Source organism: Macrobrachium nipponense, chromosome 47 (assembly GCF_015104395.2).
Source record: "Macrobrachium nipponense isolate FS-2020 chromosome 47, ASM1510439v2, whole genome shotgun sequence".
NCBI lineage: Eukaryota > Metazoa > Arthropoda > Malacostraca > Decapoda > Palaemonidae > Macrobrachium > Macrobrachium nipponense.
Genome location: NC_087222.1, coordinates 30493181 through 30509994, shown reverse-complemented (window position 1 = coordinate 30509994; position 16814 = coordinate 30493181). Strand labels below are relative to the sequence as shown.

Sequence of the window (16814 nt, the reverse complement as noted above, 5' to 3'; positions counted from 1 at the left end):
AAAAACCTTCAAATATTGATTATTTTGCATTTTTGGAGACATTTCGTCCATCAGATTGGTGTTGTAACCCTGGAACATGCATCGTAAACTTGGAAATAATTTCTGATGAATATAATTGAAAAGTGTCATAATCGAGGACTGTCTGTATATTACATTGAACTACATTCCTTTGTTTTCCTTCCATTCTGCAGTACATTCTTTGTTTAAGTGAATTAAAGGTATCCCTATATTGTATAAATATTTGTGTGCAGTACATAACTGTGTTATTCTTTCAAGAAACGTTTGAATTCAGTTGAACAGCATGTGGTGTATACAGAAAATTAGGAAGATGGGAGAGTATGTAGTGTCTATGGGAAACTAATCCACTCTGTGGAAGTCAAGGTGTTGGTGTTGAATGGGAATGAAAATTAAAAAAAGGTTGAAGCTGGGAAATGACTGATCGTGGGCATAGCAGATGTGGAATGAAAAGAATTGACTGGGTGAGATATATGGTGAGAATAAGTAGAAGTGGGAGATGGTTTAGTGTGTACGTATGTATGGTAACGTACGAGGTCTGATTGTTTTGGATGGTACGACCACCAAGACGGAATGGAGGTTTAATAAGGTCGATGAAAAGGGGAGACCATTCTGAAAGGTTTGGGGAGACAGAGGAGGAGGAGGAGGAGGAGATAAAGAGGAAAAGAGGTTGAATGCTGCAACTTGAGTAGGGATGTTTGATACACTGCTGGTGCGTGAAAAAGGTAACTTACAATTCAGCCATTATTATTGTAACACGATGTTTCTTATCTTGCAGGAAAGATGCGATCCAGTAGTGTGGAAGAAGTTGGTGGTCATGGACCAGGTGACCCGTGGGAGGTGTTCTCCGCTCTGGCCATCCTTGTAGTGGAGGGACGAACCCCAGGGGGAGAGAGGGGCTACCATGCAGGACCCCACTGTCCACTGCCTCATCAGTTGCAGCATAAACACAACTGCGACCAGAATGATCACGTGGTAAGTATTATTCTCTTATTTAGAGGCCTATGGAACGGGAAACCTTGGTGCTCTCATCAGTCCAGGCTTCAAGAAATCAAGAGAAAGATAGACGGGAAGACGCACAGCAAAGTTTTCCGTAGATTAACCTTTGAGAGAATGTGTTACCGAATTCCTAAAATATGAAAAGAGATCAGGTAGATCTCTCTTTGGGATTTTAGTAAAAAATGGCTGCAATAGATCTGAAATGTAGTTGTGGTTTCTAGTAAAATCATCCAGAAATGCTCCATCATCCTTGACATTGGCATTACTAAACCGGTGTTTCGTTTCCCCCCCAGAAAGAGGCAGTTTCAAAGATAAACCATACTTGACTCTAGATATACGCAGTCATTCATGTGTACTCTGTATCCTGAGTGTTAACTTTTGTTATGCCATCTCATCATCTTTCCTCCCAGTATTTATGAAAAGACCCTCTTGACGCACTCATTTTCGTAGAACACAGCCCGACTGCCTCCAAATATGTATGGTCATTCTTATTTATTCCTAAGGATATACAAACCATTGTCATTTATGTATAGTAGTATCTTCAGCAAGTGTGCTTTAATGCAGTCGTTGAGATAAGGGAACAAGGGTACAACATGTGGTCACTGTTTCTTTAGCAACTGTAGAGAGCAGACCCATCCCTCTTGCTGTGCGTGTTGAATTTGGACGGGTAGCCCTCTGATTTTCTTACTTTTCAGTGCTTTTTGTATCTGAGCAGTGCCAGACAACCTTCTGGTCATTTCATGTTCCCTACCTTGGTAGACCTGCGTACCTAAAAATGATCCACTCTCTGAGGCCTGAGTGTAGGAAACTTTTCATTAACACAGGTAGGTGTAAGAAGGAGGGTCCAAGTATACCCTTTCTTGCTGTCTTTGCAAGGTGATCAAGCAGGCCCGTGCTGGCCTTCCTTCCCCCTCGAGAGCACACAAAGGTGCATGGGCCTGTTCCTCATATTTTGGAAGAACTTCTTGGTGTTTCAGGTAATGAGGGCAGGAGTTTGACATGGAGACAGATTACCTCTACCTCATTTTATTTGAGGGATTTTGCCCATAAGTCCTTGGATACTTTCTCCTTAGGACTGATGGCAGCTATCTCTTGTGAGTACATAAGCTCAGTACAGTATAAATCTGGAGGTGTGAATGTTGAGCAGTTGGACTCTTCTACTAATCTTTACCCTCATAAGAGCAGCATCTGGGCTAATAAGGGGGAAAGCGGTGATGTGGTAGAACTTCGCTACTTGGTAATTATCAGTATCTACATTTGAACTACTCGCTGACATGAAATCTCCTATGGGAGGCCTAATTCTTTCCATGCTAGGAGTACCCTGTTGTACATCGGACAGTCAAATCCAGGGTCCTATTTCCCCCACCAATCTTTTCATCAGACCAGTTGGAGGATCAAGTTGACATGACTGGGAGTCGTGTCATCCCTGACTGGCATTTCTTGGAGGAATTAGCTCTTGTCAGTTGCAGGGATTACCCCCCCTCCCCTCCTATGGGGTAAGTCTGCTGAATAAAGACAGTGGTTTGTACCCATGCAGGAAGAAGTTACAAATTTTTTTTATTTATCCTAGGTATACAAACCAAAGTCTTATGTCAGTCTAACTCTCTCGACCACACCCCCTTGTTCCTGTGGGCGAAGGAAAAAGTTGCTCAAATACCTTGGGTAGAATAAGGGCATTTCCCCCCTCTCCTCCCCCCCCCCCCCCCCCCTCCCCCCCCCCCCCCCCTTCAACCCTATCTTCACCATGGGGGCGGGGGGGGGGGGGGTGGGTTTCCAAGTTTCATCAGCTGCCGTCTTGCGTATCCACTGAAGGTACTCTGTATTAAAGGCTTTGGTTTGTGTACCCAGGAAAAAATCAAATTGCTTTAAACAAACATTTGTATTTCATCTGAGTTTTGATTACAATAGTGAAGTGTTATAGCTTTTGAGAAAGCACGTTCAGTTTTCGTTAGCCCTTCAAAATACATCTCCAGCAAATTACATAGGGCAATTACAGATTGTAAATCTTTCTTTTATTGCTGGCTGTGAATTAATTTCCATGGTGTTAAGTTGGTTTTGGTATCATTTAGAAGCCTGGACTTAATTTGAATATATTAAAAAAAAATTGGAAACATAAATTCAAAATCATATATTGACGTTTGCCTGGTGTCAATGGGGGTATCCAGAGGATCAAGTTGTAATTTAGATCAATCTTACCTGTATAGTATTTGCAAATAAGGTAAGACTGACTGCTCTATGTATTACAGACTGACATGTTCAGAAGTTCCTTAAATATGGTACATAATTCCTTGAAAGGCTATACGTATTATAAAAATTTAAAGGCTGACTATTTAGAATGAATATCATAAGTAACTATCAAACTTGGTCACATTCGTAACCTTGGAAAAGGGTTGTAAATTGTAATGATGACATTTGTAGCAATTTTTGCCTCTTATCATGTTTTCCGTAAGTGTGTCAAGTAGTACATATATAAATATATGCTTCTCAGTGTGTTCAAGCTGGATCCTTGCTGCGTCAGCTGCGGGTGATGTGGGGTGTTGGTGTTGGAGTGAGCCTAGAGGTGCTTGTTGCTCCTGAATGTCAGCACGGGGCAGCATTAGCCACCACCCTCGATACTCCTATCGCTCCCTCGCAGAACCTTCGGCTGATTGAACAGTGGAACTTTACTATCTATGATCGGAGGTATGACATCAGTTCTCCATTATTACTATGTGTAATGAGCATCATGCAATGTAGATGAAGCCATTCATAGATAAATGATTCAGAGAGGAAAGGGATTACGAATTGGATGATAGCTCAGTCAGATTGAAAGTTTATATATATACGCACAAGGTACTACTACAGCATTTTCTTTGGTGATGGGACTATGGTGCATATCTCTTCCAAAACTGAATCTCTTCCTTTCAACAGACTCCCAGAGGCTGCGGCAACTGGTTGGTCTTTGGTGGCAGCAGTGAGGTCGTTTCTGCACTTTTCCCAACTCTCGGCTTGGCTGAGCGTGTCAAGGGGCCGGCGGCCGCCAAATGTGTTGTATAGGCTGACAGTTACTTCGCCTGTCTTTTGTTCTAAATTTACAGAAGAAGCAGAAGAACATGTGTTTCCATTGGCTTACATGGGTCAGGATACTTCGATCAAGGTGAGGATTCCTTTGGGGTTGAGTAGTGAAGGGCATGATTGATGGATAACCCGATCTTTGCCGAATCCATCACTATACTCATTGTAACTAGTACAGTACTAAATTAAAAAAGTAAAGTGAGACATTGTTTCGTGGAATAACAAATTACTGGATGAAATCGTTTTCATTTGCATTGAACAACTTTCACGGGTTGAGATTTTACTTATAGATTTCAAGAAGTCTCGTTTCAGTATGTTTGAATTGCAGATATTGAAACTCTCGTGTTTTTAGGTGGCCGTGCGTTCCTTACCTCGGAGCGAAAAAGTTCCAGTGGTTGTCTGCTACGAGCCACATGAAGACAATTGTGAGGAGATGACATCAGATGAAAGTCTTCCTTCTTGTTCTCAAAATAAAACTGAGATGGCAAGGTTAGTCCTAGTTAAAATATGTTTAATTTTTTCTTTCGGCCATTTGTATGGCAGATGGTGCTAGATTTGAACTGTGTGGGTTTGCAGTAGAGGTTGATGGTTGCTGACGTAACTCCTAAAACCACACTTAAATTGTGATCATGATATTTACAAGTCATAACATTGTTTACAGTAATGAAATGTGAAAAAAAGATGATATTCAAACATTTGGTGTCTTTTCGATCAGGTACTTTCAATTGTAATTATATTTTTTCTGAGAATTTCGTTTACTGAGAGCCTTTCTTTCATCTTGGAAAAACGGTAATCATTTCAAATACATTAGCTCATTTTGTGAATTCATTGTGTCTTTGAGATTCAGAATCGTATTTGTTATTTTTTCATCTGTATGAGTTTGTAATTCTTTTCAAGTATGGTGCATTTTATGCTTAACATTGAAGGTAATACCTGGCTTTCCCTTTGATCATTGTCATTGTAGTCTTCAGGATTTTATATTTGTGGCTTCACCTATTAGCGGATTTTTCTGTGGAACATTTATCCGCGTTATTTGCAGACAATTTGCCTGGTCACAGAAGTTTTTATAGAGAAATATTCACTAATTGTTTTGTTTTTGTAAGTAAATGCATTTTTTATGATAAAACTCTTAGAATGGTCAGTTATAAGTATTTTTAGTGGGGTGTCGTACCTATCCCTCCAGGGTCCAGGGTGTTGGATTCATTTTTATTCTGCATTTTGCTTTGGTCTGGCTCAGGTTAATATGTATAGAGGCAATATTTTGGAAGTTTTTCTGGTAACCATGATCAAGCAGTTGTATTTTCCAAATATATACTATTACTATTTTGGTAGAGTACATGTTCAGATTTTTCATTGTGGAATTTTGAAGTAATACTGCAAAAGTTTTTTCTTAATGTTGCTATATCAGTGGCATTTGCTTGCTTGAATTTTTGAAATGTAAGTGAACTAGTTTACTTTACCAAATTTTGTCTCCTGGTACTGTGCATGAAGCGTAAAGTTACATACAGTACGTATATGTAGTCAAAACTCCTCAGTGAAATTCAGTGCACTTTCTGTGTAGTATGAATAGCCTTTTATAGTTTTAGCTTCTCTAAGGTGTTCCTTTGTAAATTTCTGTGATTATATTTGCATTTTTATTATTCAACACTTACCCACAAAAATCTCAAACCTCTTGGAGTTGTAATCCTGCTGTTTAGGAATTTTTGTCATTTTTTGATGACAATTTTATTAATACTTTATTCTTTCTTATTCTGTGTCGCACTTGCTCAGGCATTCATGCTGAGCTGTACAAATTTTGTTTTAATGTACAGTACTGTATTTTGTTTTGCCTTCTGTGTGGATTGCATCCAGTAGACTTTTCTAACAATTTACCAGCCCAGTTTTATTTGTTTTTCTATTTCTGGCATTTCAAAAGTGCCAGTTTTAGATCTGAGATTCCTTCAAACTAATGCGCCTAAACATTTGCAGGGGTGAGGAAGATTTGCGGAGAAGTGTCATGAAAGCCAGGTTGGCAGAGAACACCCGTGTGAGTCGAAGCGAATCGCCGGACACACAGCTAGGGGAGAGTCTGCTGGATCCTCCTCACTCCCTCACTCGTTTCCCTCGTCGCTACCAGTCTCCCGTGCGGTCGGGGTCTCCTTCCCTAGAAACTCCTGAGCATTTGATATGTCGCCACAGACACCCAGTACCTCCCAACAGCAGGCCTCCAGATGTAATGCCACTGGGACCAAGTTTAGCCCGTCACCCGTTTTCTTGGACTCAGGCGCGTTACCCGGTTCCTCCTGTCAGTCTTCATCTCCATCCGACCTCTCTGGCCTCCTCAGTGTGTCCCTCCAGTAGTGGAATCCCCCCCCCACATCAGCAACAGCAGCAGTCAAGCCATCACATGCAACATTGTCCTTATAGAATAGATTACTCCGGACCCAGCCAACATTTTCAGAGGCCACACCCCATCTATAATCGTCCACAGATGTGTTTGTCACAGCCGCAGTCTATCAACCAGTTGCATCTGCAAAAGCCCCATTCTTCCCATCACAACCTCCAGTCATTGAACTTTGATCAGCTTCAGAAGCAGCAGCAGCAGCAGCAGCAGCAGCAGCAGCAGCAGCAGCAGCAGCAGCAAGGCAGCTTATCACCGAGGGGGGGCAAGTATCAAAATTACCCCGAGTATCAGTACTACAACGATCAGGCAGAATCAAGCAGAGACTATGTTGGACCCTCCAAGAGATACAAGAGCACGAGGCTGCTTAGCGACGGGTGTTCAGAATCTGATTACAGTTACAGTTTTAAACCCAGAGGAGATTGCTCTGAAATGTCCAAAAATGTCCAAGGTACAAGTAGTAGTTCCAGCGTACAAGGGGGGTCTATGCAGCATCGGGAGGAAGACGAGAACTCGAGCGAATGGGAGTGCAAGAAGAATGGGCATAATGGAAGCAGTGCTTGTCTTCCACAGCTGCCAGGGGAGGCAGAATCCCTTTCTGGAGAACCAACCCAAAAGGGCAGCGGGAAGGTCAGCGCCGGTCTGAAGCGGGGATCCTCCTCCTCGAGTGAGAAGCGCTGTAAAACAGAGAAGATGCTTCCAAAAGTGATAGATGATCAGTTGAGGCCTTGCTGTTCACACACTGGCAAACATTTGTGTTCCAGCATGGAAGATCTGTCTGACGTCTGTGATAAGGAACCTGAGAGTTCGTGTCACTTACACTCTAAGGTGGGTATTGACTTCGTTTTTCGTTCCCGTGCAGCTCTGCTGATTAGTTTTTGTCTCCTAAGTTCAAATGATTGTCTCAGACTTTGAAATGAATAAAAGGTCCTAATTGTGTTCAGGTAGAATGTCAAATTCTACAACATACTCCTTCGTAGACTTAGCTTATGATTATATTTCTGTATCAGATATAAAAACAAATTGCTCATAATTGAAGTAGTATTGTAAAAGGGATTCATTTCACTCTTTTCTCTTGTATTTCAGGATATTAAACAAGAAATGAAACACAGAGGTGATGTTAGTCCTAGCCGCTTGTTCCGTAACAAGTTCAACTTTGACCTAACTCCAAAGGAAACTATGGAAATTTTGAGTGTTTTGCGACAGTCTAGTAACAGCCCAAGGAGCCATTCGAAAGTTCGTTCTCCTAAAGGTCATTCTGAGATGAAAAATTTACATTTAGGCTTAGATCCTGATATGAAAGCAGAGAAGCAGTTGTGGGCTAGTCAAGAAATGGAGAGAAAAATGCTGGAAGACAAAGGAGGAAAGAGGCTGGAGGGGGAGGGCCACTTCAGGCTTCTTGATTCTGTGAAAGTGACGAGAGAATGGGAAGCGGGTGAAGCCCCCTCAGCGACGACGACGACGAGGAGGAGTTGCAAGAGCAGCAGCCAAATGGGACCAAACTATCTCTCATCCTTGGGGGGATGTTCCGAGCACAGGAAGAGTGAAAGGTGCCAAAACGAAAATCGGGGTAGAGGGGATGATGTGCAGGAGGAGTTGACCTCTAGTCCCGAAAACCAGTTTCTCGAAGCCATAGCGCTTAGTAGTGAGAAACCATGTGATATTCCTAGTTGTAAGACTTTAGTTGATAGTTGTGAGCCATTGTGGACCAGAGTTTGTAGTGATAATGCTTGTGATAATGATAGTGATTTAATGAAAAAGGGAATTATTTATGGTTTGGAAGAAGGATACAGGGAAACTGAAAACCAACAGTGTGTTGAAGCTAAAAAGATTACACTGAAAACGAACTTTTATACTGCTTGTAGCGAGCCAGCCAAAGCCCTCCACTGTCAACCACAGAAGCAAGTATCACATACGCTGAGTAAGAGTCCATTTGTTGCAATATTATCTAGCATCCAAAATGAGTACAATCAAGACATTACGGGAGAGCAGCAGCTGCATATGACGACAGGCCATTCAAATGCCACTTCCAGCACCACAAAGGAGACAGCAAAGAGAGTCTTGAATTTCCAAGATGATGATGAGGAAACCCACGTCCATCAGAAAGCCAAGGAAGAAATACCATCCAAAATTAGCATCGCAAAATCTCATTTGGACCAGAGTGATTGGAAGATCGGCAGAGATGCCGGCAAGGAGAACAACGTGGTGCGTTCGAGGGAGACTCGAGAAGGATTTGTCAAAAGTGCGAGCTTGCTCAAACACCTGATGACGCGGGGTCATCCATCACAACCTCAGGAGAATTCTCAGGATGATAGGCCATTCATTTTAGACGGCAATGACCACGGAGGAGATGCTTCGAAGCAGTCGCCTGTGCAGCTTGAGACAGGTCAGAAAATCAAGCAGATAGAAGATGACCAGAAGCAAGTTGGCAGCAATGACACAGAGATGCAACTAGATGACTTAATCTGTGAGGATGATGAGGTTGAGAAGTACTGCAACATGAAAGGTGTCACTATTCCATCTGCCAGCGAGAAGGCTCAGTTCCGCCGCTCCTTAGACTCTGCGACGAACATGGTGTTCCACAGCAAGACGGGGCTACCCCTTACGTCCTCTCCGGCGCCACTCAGAAAGGGAAAGCGATTTGACTACGACTCCAGCCTTATCAGTGTAGCGGCAATAAAGAGGTATTGTGCCTTCACTTTATTACAGTAGTATTCTTTGTCTTTTTAGTCCTGCTCTGAAAACTGGCAAATCTTACACTACGGTACAGGTCTGGAGATTTATTGTCATCAAAACGACGGTACAGATGTCCTAGCAGTACATATATATATATACCTCTATAATTTCACATTGTAATATATATATATGCATTTCTTTTTCATCATTTTGCCCAACTTCTGGTCTAAAGACTTTCCTATGTTGTGATGTACAGTAATACATTTTTATCCATTAATTAATTTATTAAATCATTTTTTCTTTTGTAATAAGTGGGATCTCTTCCTTATGTATTTCCCTTCACCTCCTCTTACGTGTTCCTAATGAACACCTGGATACTCTTTGAAAGCTTGAATTTCTAGTCGATGGCTCCTGTGGGATTTTTCCATATGAATAGGTTTCGTTTCTGAATAATATATAGTAATAATATATTCTTATTTGCTCATCATTATCATGTTTTCAAGATGCTTTTGGCACATTAGTTGTTCCTGAAGGTCCTGGGGCTTTCCACTATTCATCTTCGCTTCCATTGTTAAAAACATTTCTTTTATTGATGACAAATTTTTCTGTTTCCCCATTTGAAGTAGTACCGTCTTTAAGATTTTCACAGCAATGTACCTCCAAAGATCTCACATAAATCAGTGACGATGTTGTTGCCAGTTTTCTCCTCATTAGAAGATATGTTATCTCTAGTTGACAATATTCTTCTTTGATTTAGTCTTTACATCACAAGTACTGTACAGTATTTAAGATTTACCACCCTCACCTCATTACTTGTGCTTGTATACAGTATTAATTATATAATCACATTTGTGCTTCACACTTATTTCTATATCTGATATAATTTTTATGTCTATGTATTCATCCTGACTTGTTTTCTGGTCAATAAATATCACTATTTGAATTTTAAGTTTTCCCTCGTACAAAAGTCACAGGTAAAAGTTGTGATACAACTTACTGCACTTTTGTCAACTCCAGTATTTTCTGTTTTGCTTTTCATTGGTTTTCTGTATACGGCGCTGTACGAAGAAACGTAGTGTATCTTGTCACCTAATTTCAGACAGTTTCTAAGATTAAACAATTCTGTGATTCATTGGTTATAGATTGAATTTTCAATGTTCTGTTTCAAAATTGTTTACTGACTGCAAAATTTGGCAGGAATTAATCTCGGTTGTGGAAATTTTCCCCCCAAAACGACCAAATTGGCCCATTTGAATTTCTGTCTAAAGAAATGAGCTTCACTGGTTCACTCCCAGTGAAGTCCACAGTTTCAAAGTCCTCCAGCCTGCATGCCTATATAGCGTATGGAGTAAAATAGGGACCTGTCTTACCTCACTGACCACTTGCAAAAAAATTGTAGATCGACATCGTTCCACTGCAGTGCATTGTACGCCTGTGATACCGAAGAGGAAGAGGCATATACTATAGAGATGCACGCAGTATGCCACGAACACAAGAGCGCTCGCAAGTTGCATCAACTGTCGATGTCCGCGCCAGCTACTGTCACGTGTTCAAACCTCCTGGGCAGCTTTGAGGAGTGCGTCCTGAACGGTCGACTGGAGCCTGTGTCAACTGTCCAGGGTTTCACGGCAGAAATTGCAGCCTCCGGAGCCTTCTGTCCAAAGCGCATCACAAAACCAGTGACAGTTTTTTTCTACACACTCTGTGATAATGATCAGATCTCATCTCCGTACATGGTGAGTGATGCTCTTCTTTCTTTCTCACTTTTGGTCTTTTGTCTTGTATGGGAATAGTACTATTCATATTGATTTCTACTTTGGGAGGAAATGTTTTTCATGTACGTACAGGCAGTCCCTGTACAGTTATCGTCGGGGGGGTGGGGGTTCCATTCTCGTAGGGATGCTGATAAGCAAATACTGCCATTAACCATTATGGCGCTGATGCCACCAAGTCTCGATAAAAGCGGATCATGGCCATTATCCAAGTTGGTGATAATCAAAGCGTCTTCTCTTCTGCAGGGTCACATCAATCTTGGCAAGAAAGGCTACCATGTCCCCAGCAAAGGCACTGTACAGGTTACATTGTTCAACCCACACGGGACAGTGGTGAAAATGTTCGTTGTAATGTATGATTTGTCAGATATGCCGCCCAACTCGCGTACGTTTGTCCGTCAGCGTACGCTAAACATGCCAGTAGGGGCCAGTGATGCAGATGACAATGCTCATCAATGGCTCCGTTACCTCATACATCTCAGGTTAGTTAGTCTCCATCTCTTCTTCCTTTGCATTACATAAGCTTACTAGTTATAAAAGCTATCAATGATTCCACATTTTTGTATAATGTCAAGAAAATGCAATATTTTACATTAGAAGGTAATAAATGCATGAAGATTATTTTGGCTTTTATGAAGGAGGTCTCTATCACATCATTTATCTAACTTCGTCTGGGTAAGCTCATGGCTGCATAAAAAGCAAACAAAATACCTAAAGTTGTTCTTGTGTTGACCTTTCTTATCAAACTTTATGCAAGATCAACATAAAGTTTTCTTTCCTATAAAGTTAGAGATCTGAATTGAGATTAGGTAAATACTATTGCGGTTTTTTGAGCACCATGTAAGGCAGTTTACACAACTGAATGAAGATATTTACCAGGATTTGGCGCAGATTGCTTGATGGCATAGCTAAGGAGAATGTTTGAAAATTTAACTTGTTGTCCTGTTACGAGAAGAACAAAGTACAGTACAATACTTCTGTGAACTGTACACCTTACTTGAGTTACAAGTTTTCAAATTGGAGCCGATACCCTTGCTTTCAGTTTGTGACTACAGAACTATACACTGATTTTACTTTCCAGGATTTGTGTATGTGAATGAAACATTCATCAGTAATCTATTGTATTTAAGAGTATAACTGAGTGTATCTTGTACTATTATCTTGTAGACTGGAGATGGTTTTCTGCATTTTGCACTATACGTAGTAGTATTTTTTAAGAGATGGTCGACACTGTATGCTGACTCTACCTCTGTGGTTTAATCTCTGCAGGTTTGTCAGTTCCAAGTCTGGCAAAATCTACCTCCATACAGATATTCGCATGTTGATCCTCCGAAAGAGCGATGCTGATGCTGCCACACTGCACAAAACCAGCGTCCCCTATGAACTGCGCTCATTCACCCATGGTCCAACGAATCCTAAATTTTCTCCCAGGAAGTAAGAAGAAATTCAGTCTCCAATACTTACTACATAATACTGCCATTTTGCTAACACAGGAAGACATGAACAGTGCCATGTAGTTTTCTGATGACTGTGAAAATTATGGTGGACGCAACATTTTTAATTAAAAGCTTGTTATAGAACAATCCATACATAGTACTCCTACTGATATTTTGAAAAGAAAAATAAAAAAATCAATAAGAGACTATTAATTAAGAGAAATAGAAATGTGAATTCTGAATCATCATTGGAAAATGTCCAGCGTGAATCTATCCATCCTCCTCCCTTCCGGAAAAAGATAAACAAAAACGAAAAAAGAAAAGAAAATTGTACGTAATTGTGATCATATTGCTGAATCTAAAGTATTTGTTCAACAAGTATCAACAACTGCCACAAGTGTAGGGTTGCCAGATGGGTGTCCAGGAATATTTGATGATCAAACTCTCATGCTTCCAGTTGCTAAGGACAAGTGAAATGTGGTTTTGACTCAAAGTGCCCTTGCGTGATCCAGTTTGTATAGAATGTTTGTGTTGATATTTTTATTGGCTTACCAAACAGCATCATCATCATCATATTCTCATTCGGTTCCATTCTCTTCAGAAGAGCTTAGTCATTGGCTATGCATTACTACAAAACATTTGATTATATAGTACTATAATACCAGTGGAGCGAGCATGCATCAATATGGAACAAAACTTGGTCGAAGGTGCGACAGACGCTATCGTCTCGTCTTGTGATAGTTCTCTTTTTAAATGACTTATTTAGATGCTGATCTCAGTATTGCCTTTAGAGTAGTATACTATACTTTTTAAATCTTTAGTGTTTGTTGTTTTTCATGAAAGCTTAGGAATTATTATTGGAGAAAGTGTTTCTGAGAAATTTATGTTATGCTGTATATTATATATTTGACTACTGTAGTATTTTCATTTTGTCTTTTGTTAAACATTTTTAGCTTTTATCAAAGATGCATGGCATTTATGTGCACACAGTTTCGTGGAACTAACATTATCAAAAGTAATCCTAGGCTGTTCGCAAATATTTTACTTAATAAATATCAAGAGTGGTCCCTGTCGTACAAGCAAGCAAGCAAGCAAGCAAGCATTGCTATTGGAGCCTGGTTCTTCTTCGTTCGTCTCTCCTCCTTGCAGCAACGCGCTTGCAATGAAGACAGGGACAACACTTCAGTAACGTGCCTATAATATATTACTATATGTTTTTGATGTACGTATCATGAATGATTGGACAAAGTGGTATGACTTCTTCTTCTTCTTCTTCTTCTTCTTCTTCCTCCTTCCGCTGCTCACTTTTATTGGTGCATAGTATCTCTCTCCCAAAGAGGCAGAAGTCGCTTTCAGCAGAAGAACAACGTCTGTAGCGGAACAGCAGAATCTCTTGTCGAGGGTACTATTGTCATGTCATTTTTATTATTTTTCCTTTTTACAAGTTTTCATTTTATTTATTTAATTAATGGTAGATAAAGTAGGTCTTACATTGTGCTTTTATGAAAAGGATTTTTTATATATTGAATATTATGGAATGAAGTTATGGAGAATGTAAGTGGACTTTTTTTTTATTTATTTACTGTCAAAGATCTTTCTGGCTGACTTGAAAATTTTGTTTCTGATTCAGAATGGCAAATGAACATTTGTTTAGAACAGAACATCGGTGCAAAGAACCTGATGTGGATAAAACTTAGTGAATACTGATTGATCCATTGTGCATGCAGATGGAAATTCTAAAGATTTTTGGAAGTATGCATTACTTTTATTGCCTGAGAGTTATGATTTTGGTGTGTTTTTCTCTCTCTCTCTCTCTCTCTCTCTCTCTCTCTCTCTCTCTCTCTCTCTCTCTCTCTCTCTCTGATGAACAAAAGAGAAAGTGTTCCCAATCTTATTCAACTGTCATTTCAGCATATTTCAATGACTGTAGATAGATAGCGCAGTTCACCAACCCACAATCTGCAAGGAATAAATACTACAGAATTTGTATTTGGTATACGTATACATATACCACAAGTCAGTAACATTGTACTATACTGTAGTCGCTACTATGTATATCATTCTTTGATAAAGACATTATATACTACTACGTATTTAACTATTATTTTATTCCAGTAGGAAACGGAAATGTAGAGCTGCTGCTGTGCTATCGTGTATAAAGAAAACTGAAGAATTCTCGATTAGACGTAACGCTCAATATTGTAGATGGGTTTCATGCAACCATTTTAAACATATCGCATAAATGTTCAGATACTACGTCGTTTGTACTATAATACCCGAAGTTCTGTAACATTGCTGTTTCATATCCACACTGGAATACATACTACGTTTGGAAGAGTCGAATCATACTATCTCCAGTTGCTACAAATGACGGTAGTGTAGTACTGACTACTACTACTATTGTTACTAGGTCAAATTCAACAAGTCCAGTTTCTTGAAGTCCTGTCACTGTGTTTCATAATTTCCTTTGAGATAATAGGCACAAAAAGAGATTTGATTCATCCTACACCATAATATTCGTACTTACTAGGTTCAAAAAGAGATTTGATTCATCCATCACCATAATATTTCTTACTTACTTTGTTCAGAATGCATCACATCAACCAAATATTACCAAGTTGCAGGTCCAGTTGAGATCCAACAGTGCCTACTGCCAGATGCCAGGTGTGTGTGTGTGTGTTCATTAATCAGACCCAGTTACAGACAGGAAATGCCTGTCTGTGCAGACAGTGGAAATTCTATACATCGGAGTCATCCGTCACGGAAAAGGGAATCCTCCCTATTTTCTTCCTATATTGCTTGTGAAAGCAAAAAAAAAAGTTCTTGTCGAAACTAAAAGTGTAGATTCAAAGTCCAAATGTTGCAATTATCCCACTGCTATAGTTGTCATAGAAGTTCTGGTTCCGTGGATTCAACAGGCATTGAATAGCCGTTTGTAATACTACTGAGGGCACTCTGGCTGATAACTGATAACTCCGGCTGATAACTGATAACTCCGGCTGATAACTGGGCCTCGTGGCAGTGAAGAAGTCTCAAGGAAGGTGAGAAGTGACCATCAGGTATTTATAAAAGCTTCCTCCTCCCTGTCTTTCTCCTCCTCAGCTTTAACTTTATAAGTGTAAATAATTGTACAAAGTGAATGTTGAAGAATATCATAGAGTATATGATAGGTGTGTAAGGATTCAAAGTCTCATCGGTGACACCCCCAACCCCCAAAACCCCAAACCCCAAAATCAGTTTTCTTCTTTCGTTTCGGCCAAGAGTTGATCGTTTTGACCCTCGTTTGAATTCTGTTCATTCATGAGAAGAATAGTCCATAGAAGAAATGTTCAAAATGGCTTTGAAACATTTTGCTTTTTTCCTGATGAGCCTTTGAGTGTCCTAAAGGAAGTCTTTCGCCATAGTTTATAGATAATCCCTCGTCCAAACTCCTTCTCTGGAGGAGTCTTTGGCAGAAGATAGTTTTTATTACAGCAACTGAATGTCTACACTTTATTTATATTAATGATTTATTTCCTAACTCTGTATGTAATTCAGAATACCTGTAGTTCAAAACTGTCTTGATTCCAGACCTGTATTTGCTTTGTAATCCCATTGAGTCAGGATGTCTTTCTGTTCTCCTGACTGTTGAGTTGGTGCTTCTTCTTCTTCTTATGTTCTGAAGAATGTTTCATGTAGTACTCCACTTAGGGAAAAACAGTATGCATGCCTAAAAGAGAGAGAGATTGAGCAAGAAGACGCAAGATGGGAGAAAGTGCTTCCTCAACAAGCAAGATCTTTCTCGCCCTAGTCCTTATTTTTTCTCCATTTTAGAAAAGCATTCCTATAGAGGTCTTACTAGAAGTAGTACCATAGGATTTCATTAATGAAGTGACACCTTCTCTTGTAGGCAGGGCTGACGTACACAGGTCTCTGAAATCTCTGCAGAAGGACAATAAATATTATGAGTTAAAAGTTTTTCACTTTCCGCACCACGTACTACACCAATCAATCAATAACTTTGACATCTTTTGACATTAATGACAGCACCATCTATCTGTTGTGCAGTAAAAGTAGTAGCTTAGTTATGGATTACAGAAAGGCTCGGAGCATTACTTCATGTATGTAGCTATTGACCTGTACCTGTAGCTCAGGCCAGTAGTCATTCTAGACTTGATTCAAGCCATGAATGTTGAGGAGAAATTCTTCTGTATAAAATAATTCCATTAGTAAATATATCTCAGTTTCCATATTAGTCTTATTGATGACGTTCACAAGTAGTAGCCAACTTTATTGATAAGTTGACGGTTAAGGTAAATATGTTGTCTTTGCCTTTCCTCCAGACATCAGCCATTCTACGGAATGATGACGGATTTAGTCGCGGGGCAGACGAGATTGCTAGAGTTTATCCAATTTAAAAATACTTTTTTAACGTTTTTTCTCTTCGGGTAGAAAAAATTGTCTTTATAGAAAATGGTATTTTTAGGATATTGGATAACTAGA

The 16814-nt window shown here is 40.0% G+C and overlaps 1 protein-coding gene across 4 annotated transcripts in view; it reads left to right on the top strand.

Annotated features, from left to right (window-relative positions):
• Window positions 1–13581, top strand: part of LOC135204828 (uncharacterized) — a 63301-nt gene extending 49720 nt beyond the window's left edge. For 2 of the 4 annotated variants that reach the window (XM_064235025.1, XM_064235026.1), the window contains exons 2-10: window positions 794–990; window positions 3503–3696; window positions 3925–4150; window positions 4421–4557; window positions 6037–7276; window positions 7535–9132; window positions 10524–10860; window positions 11143–11378; window positions 12166–13581. In XM_064235025.1, the coding sequence (XP_064091095.1) occupies window positions 799–990; window positions 3503–3696; window positions 3925–4150; window positions 4421–4557; window positions 6037–7276; window positions 7535–9132; window positions 10524–10860; window positions 11143–11378; window positions 12166–12334 (4329 nt within the window). In that variant the 5' untranslated portion in view covers window positions 794–798 and the 3' untranslated portion in view covers window positions 12335–13581. Of the gene's footprint in view, window positions 1–793; window positions 991–3502; window positions 3697–3924; window positions 4151–4420; window positions 4558–6036; window positions 7277–7534; window positions 9133–10523; window positions 10861–11142; window positions 11379–12165 lie in introns of those variants that run through there. The other 2 variants (XM_064235027.1, XM_064235028.1) reach the window with 2 other exon arrangements.
• The last annotated feature ends 3233 nt before the right edge of the window (window positions 13582–16814 follow it).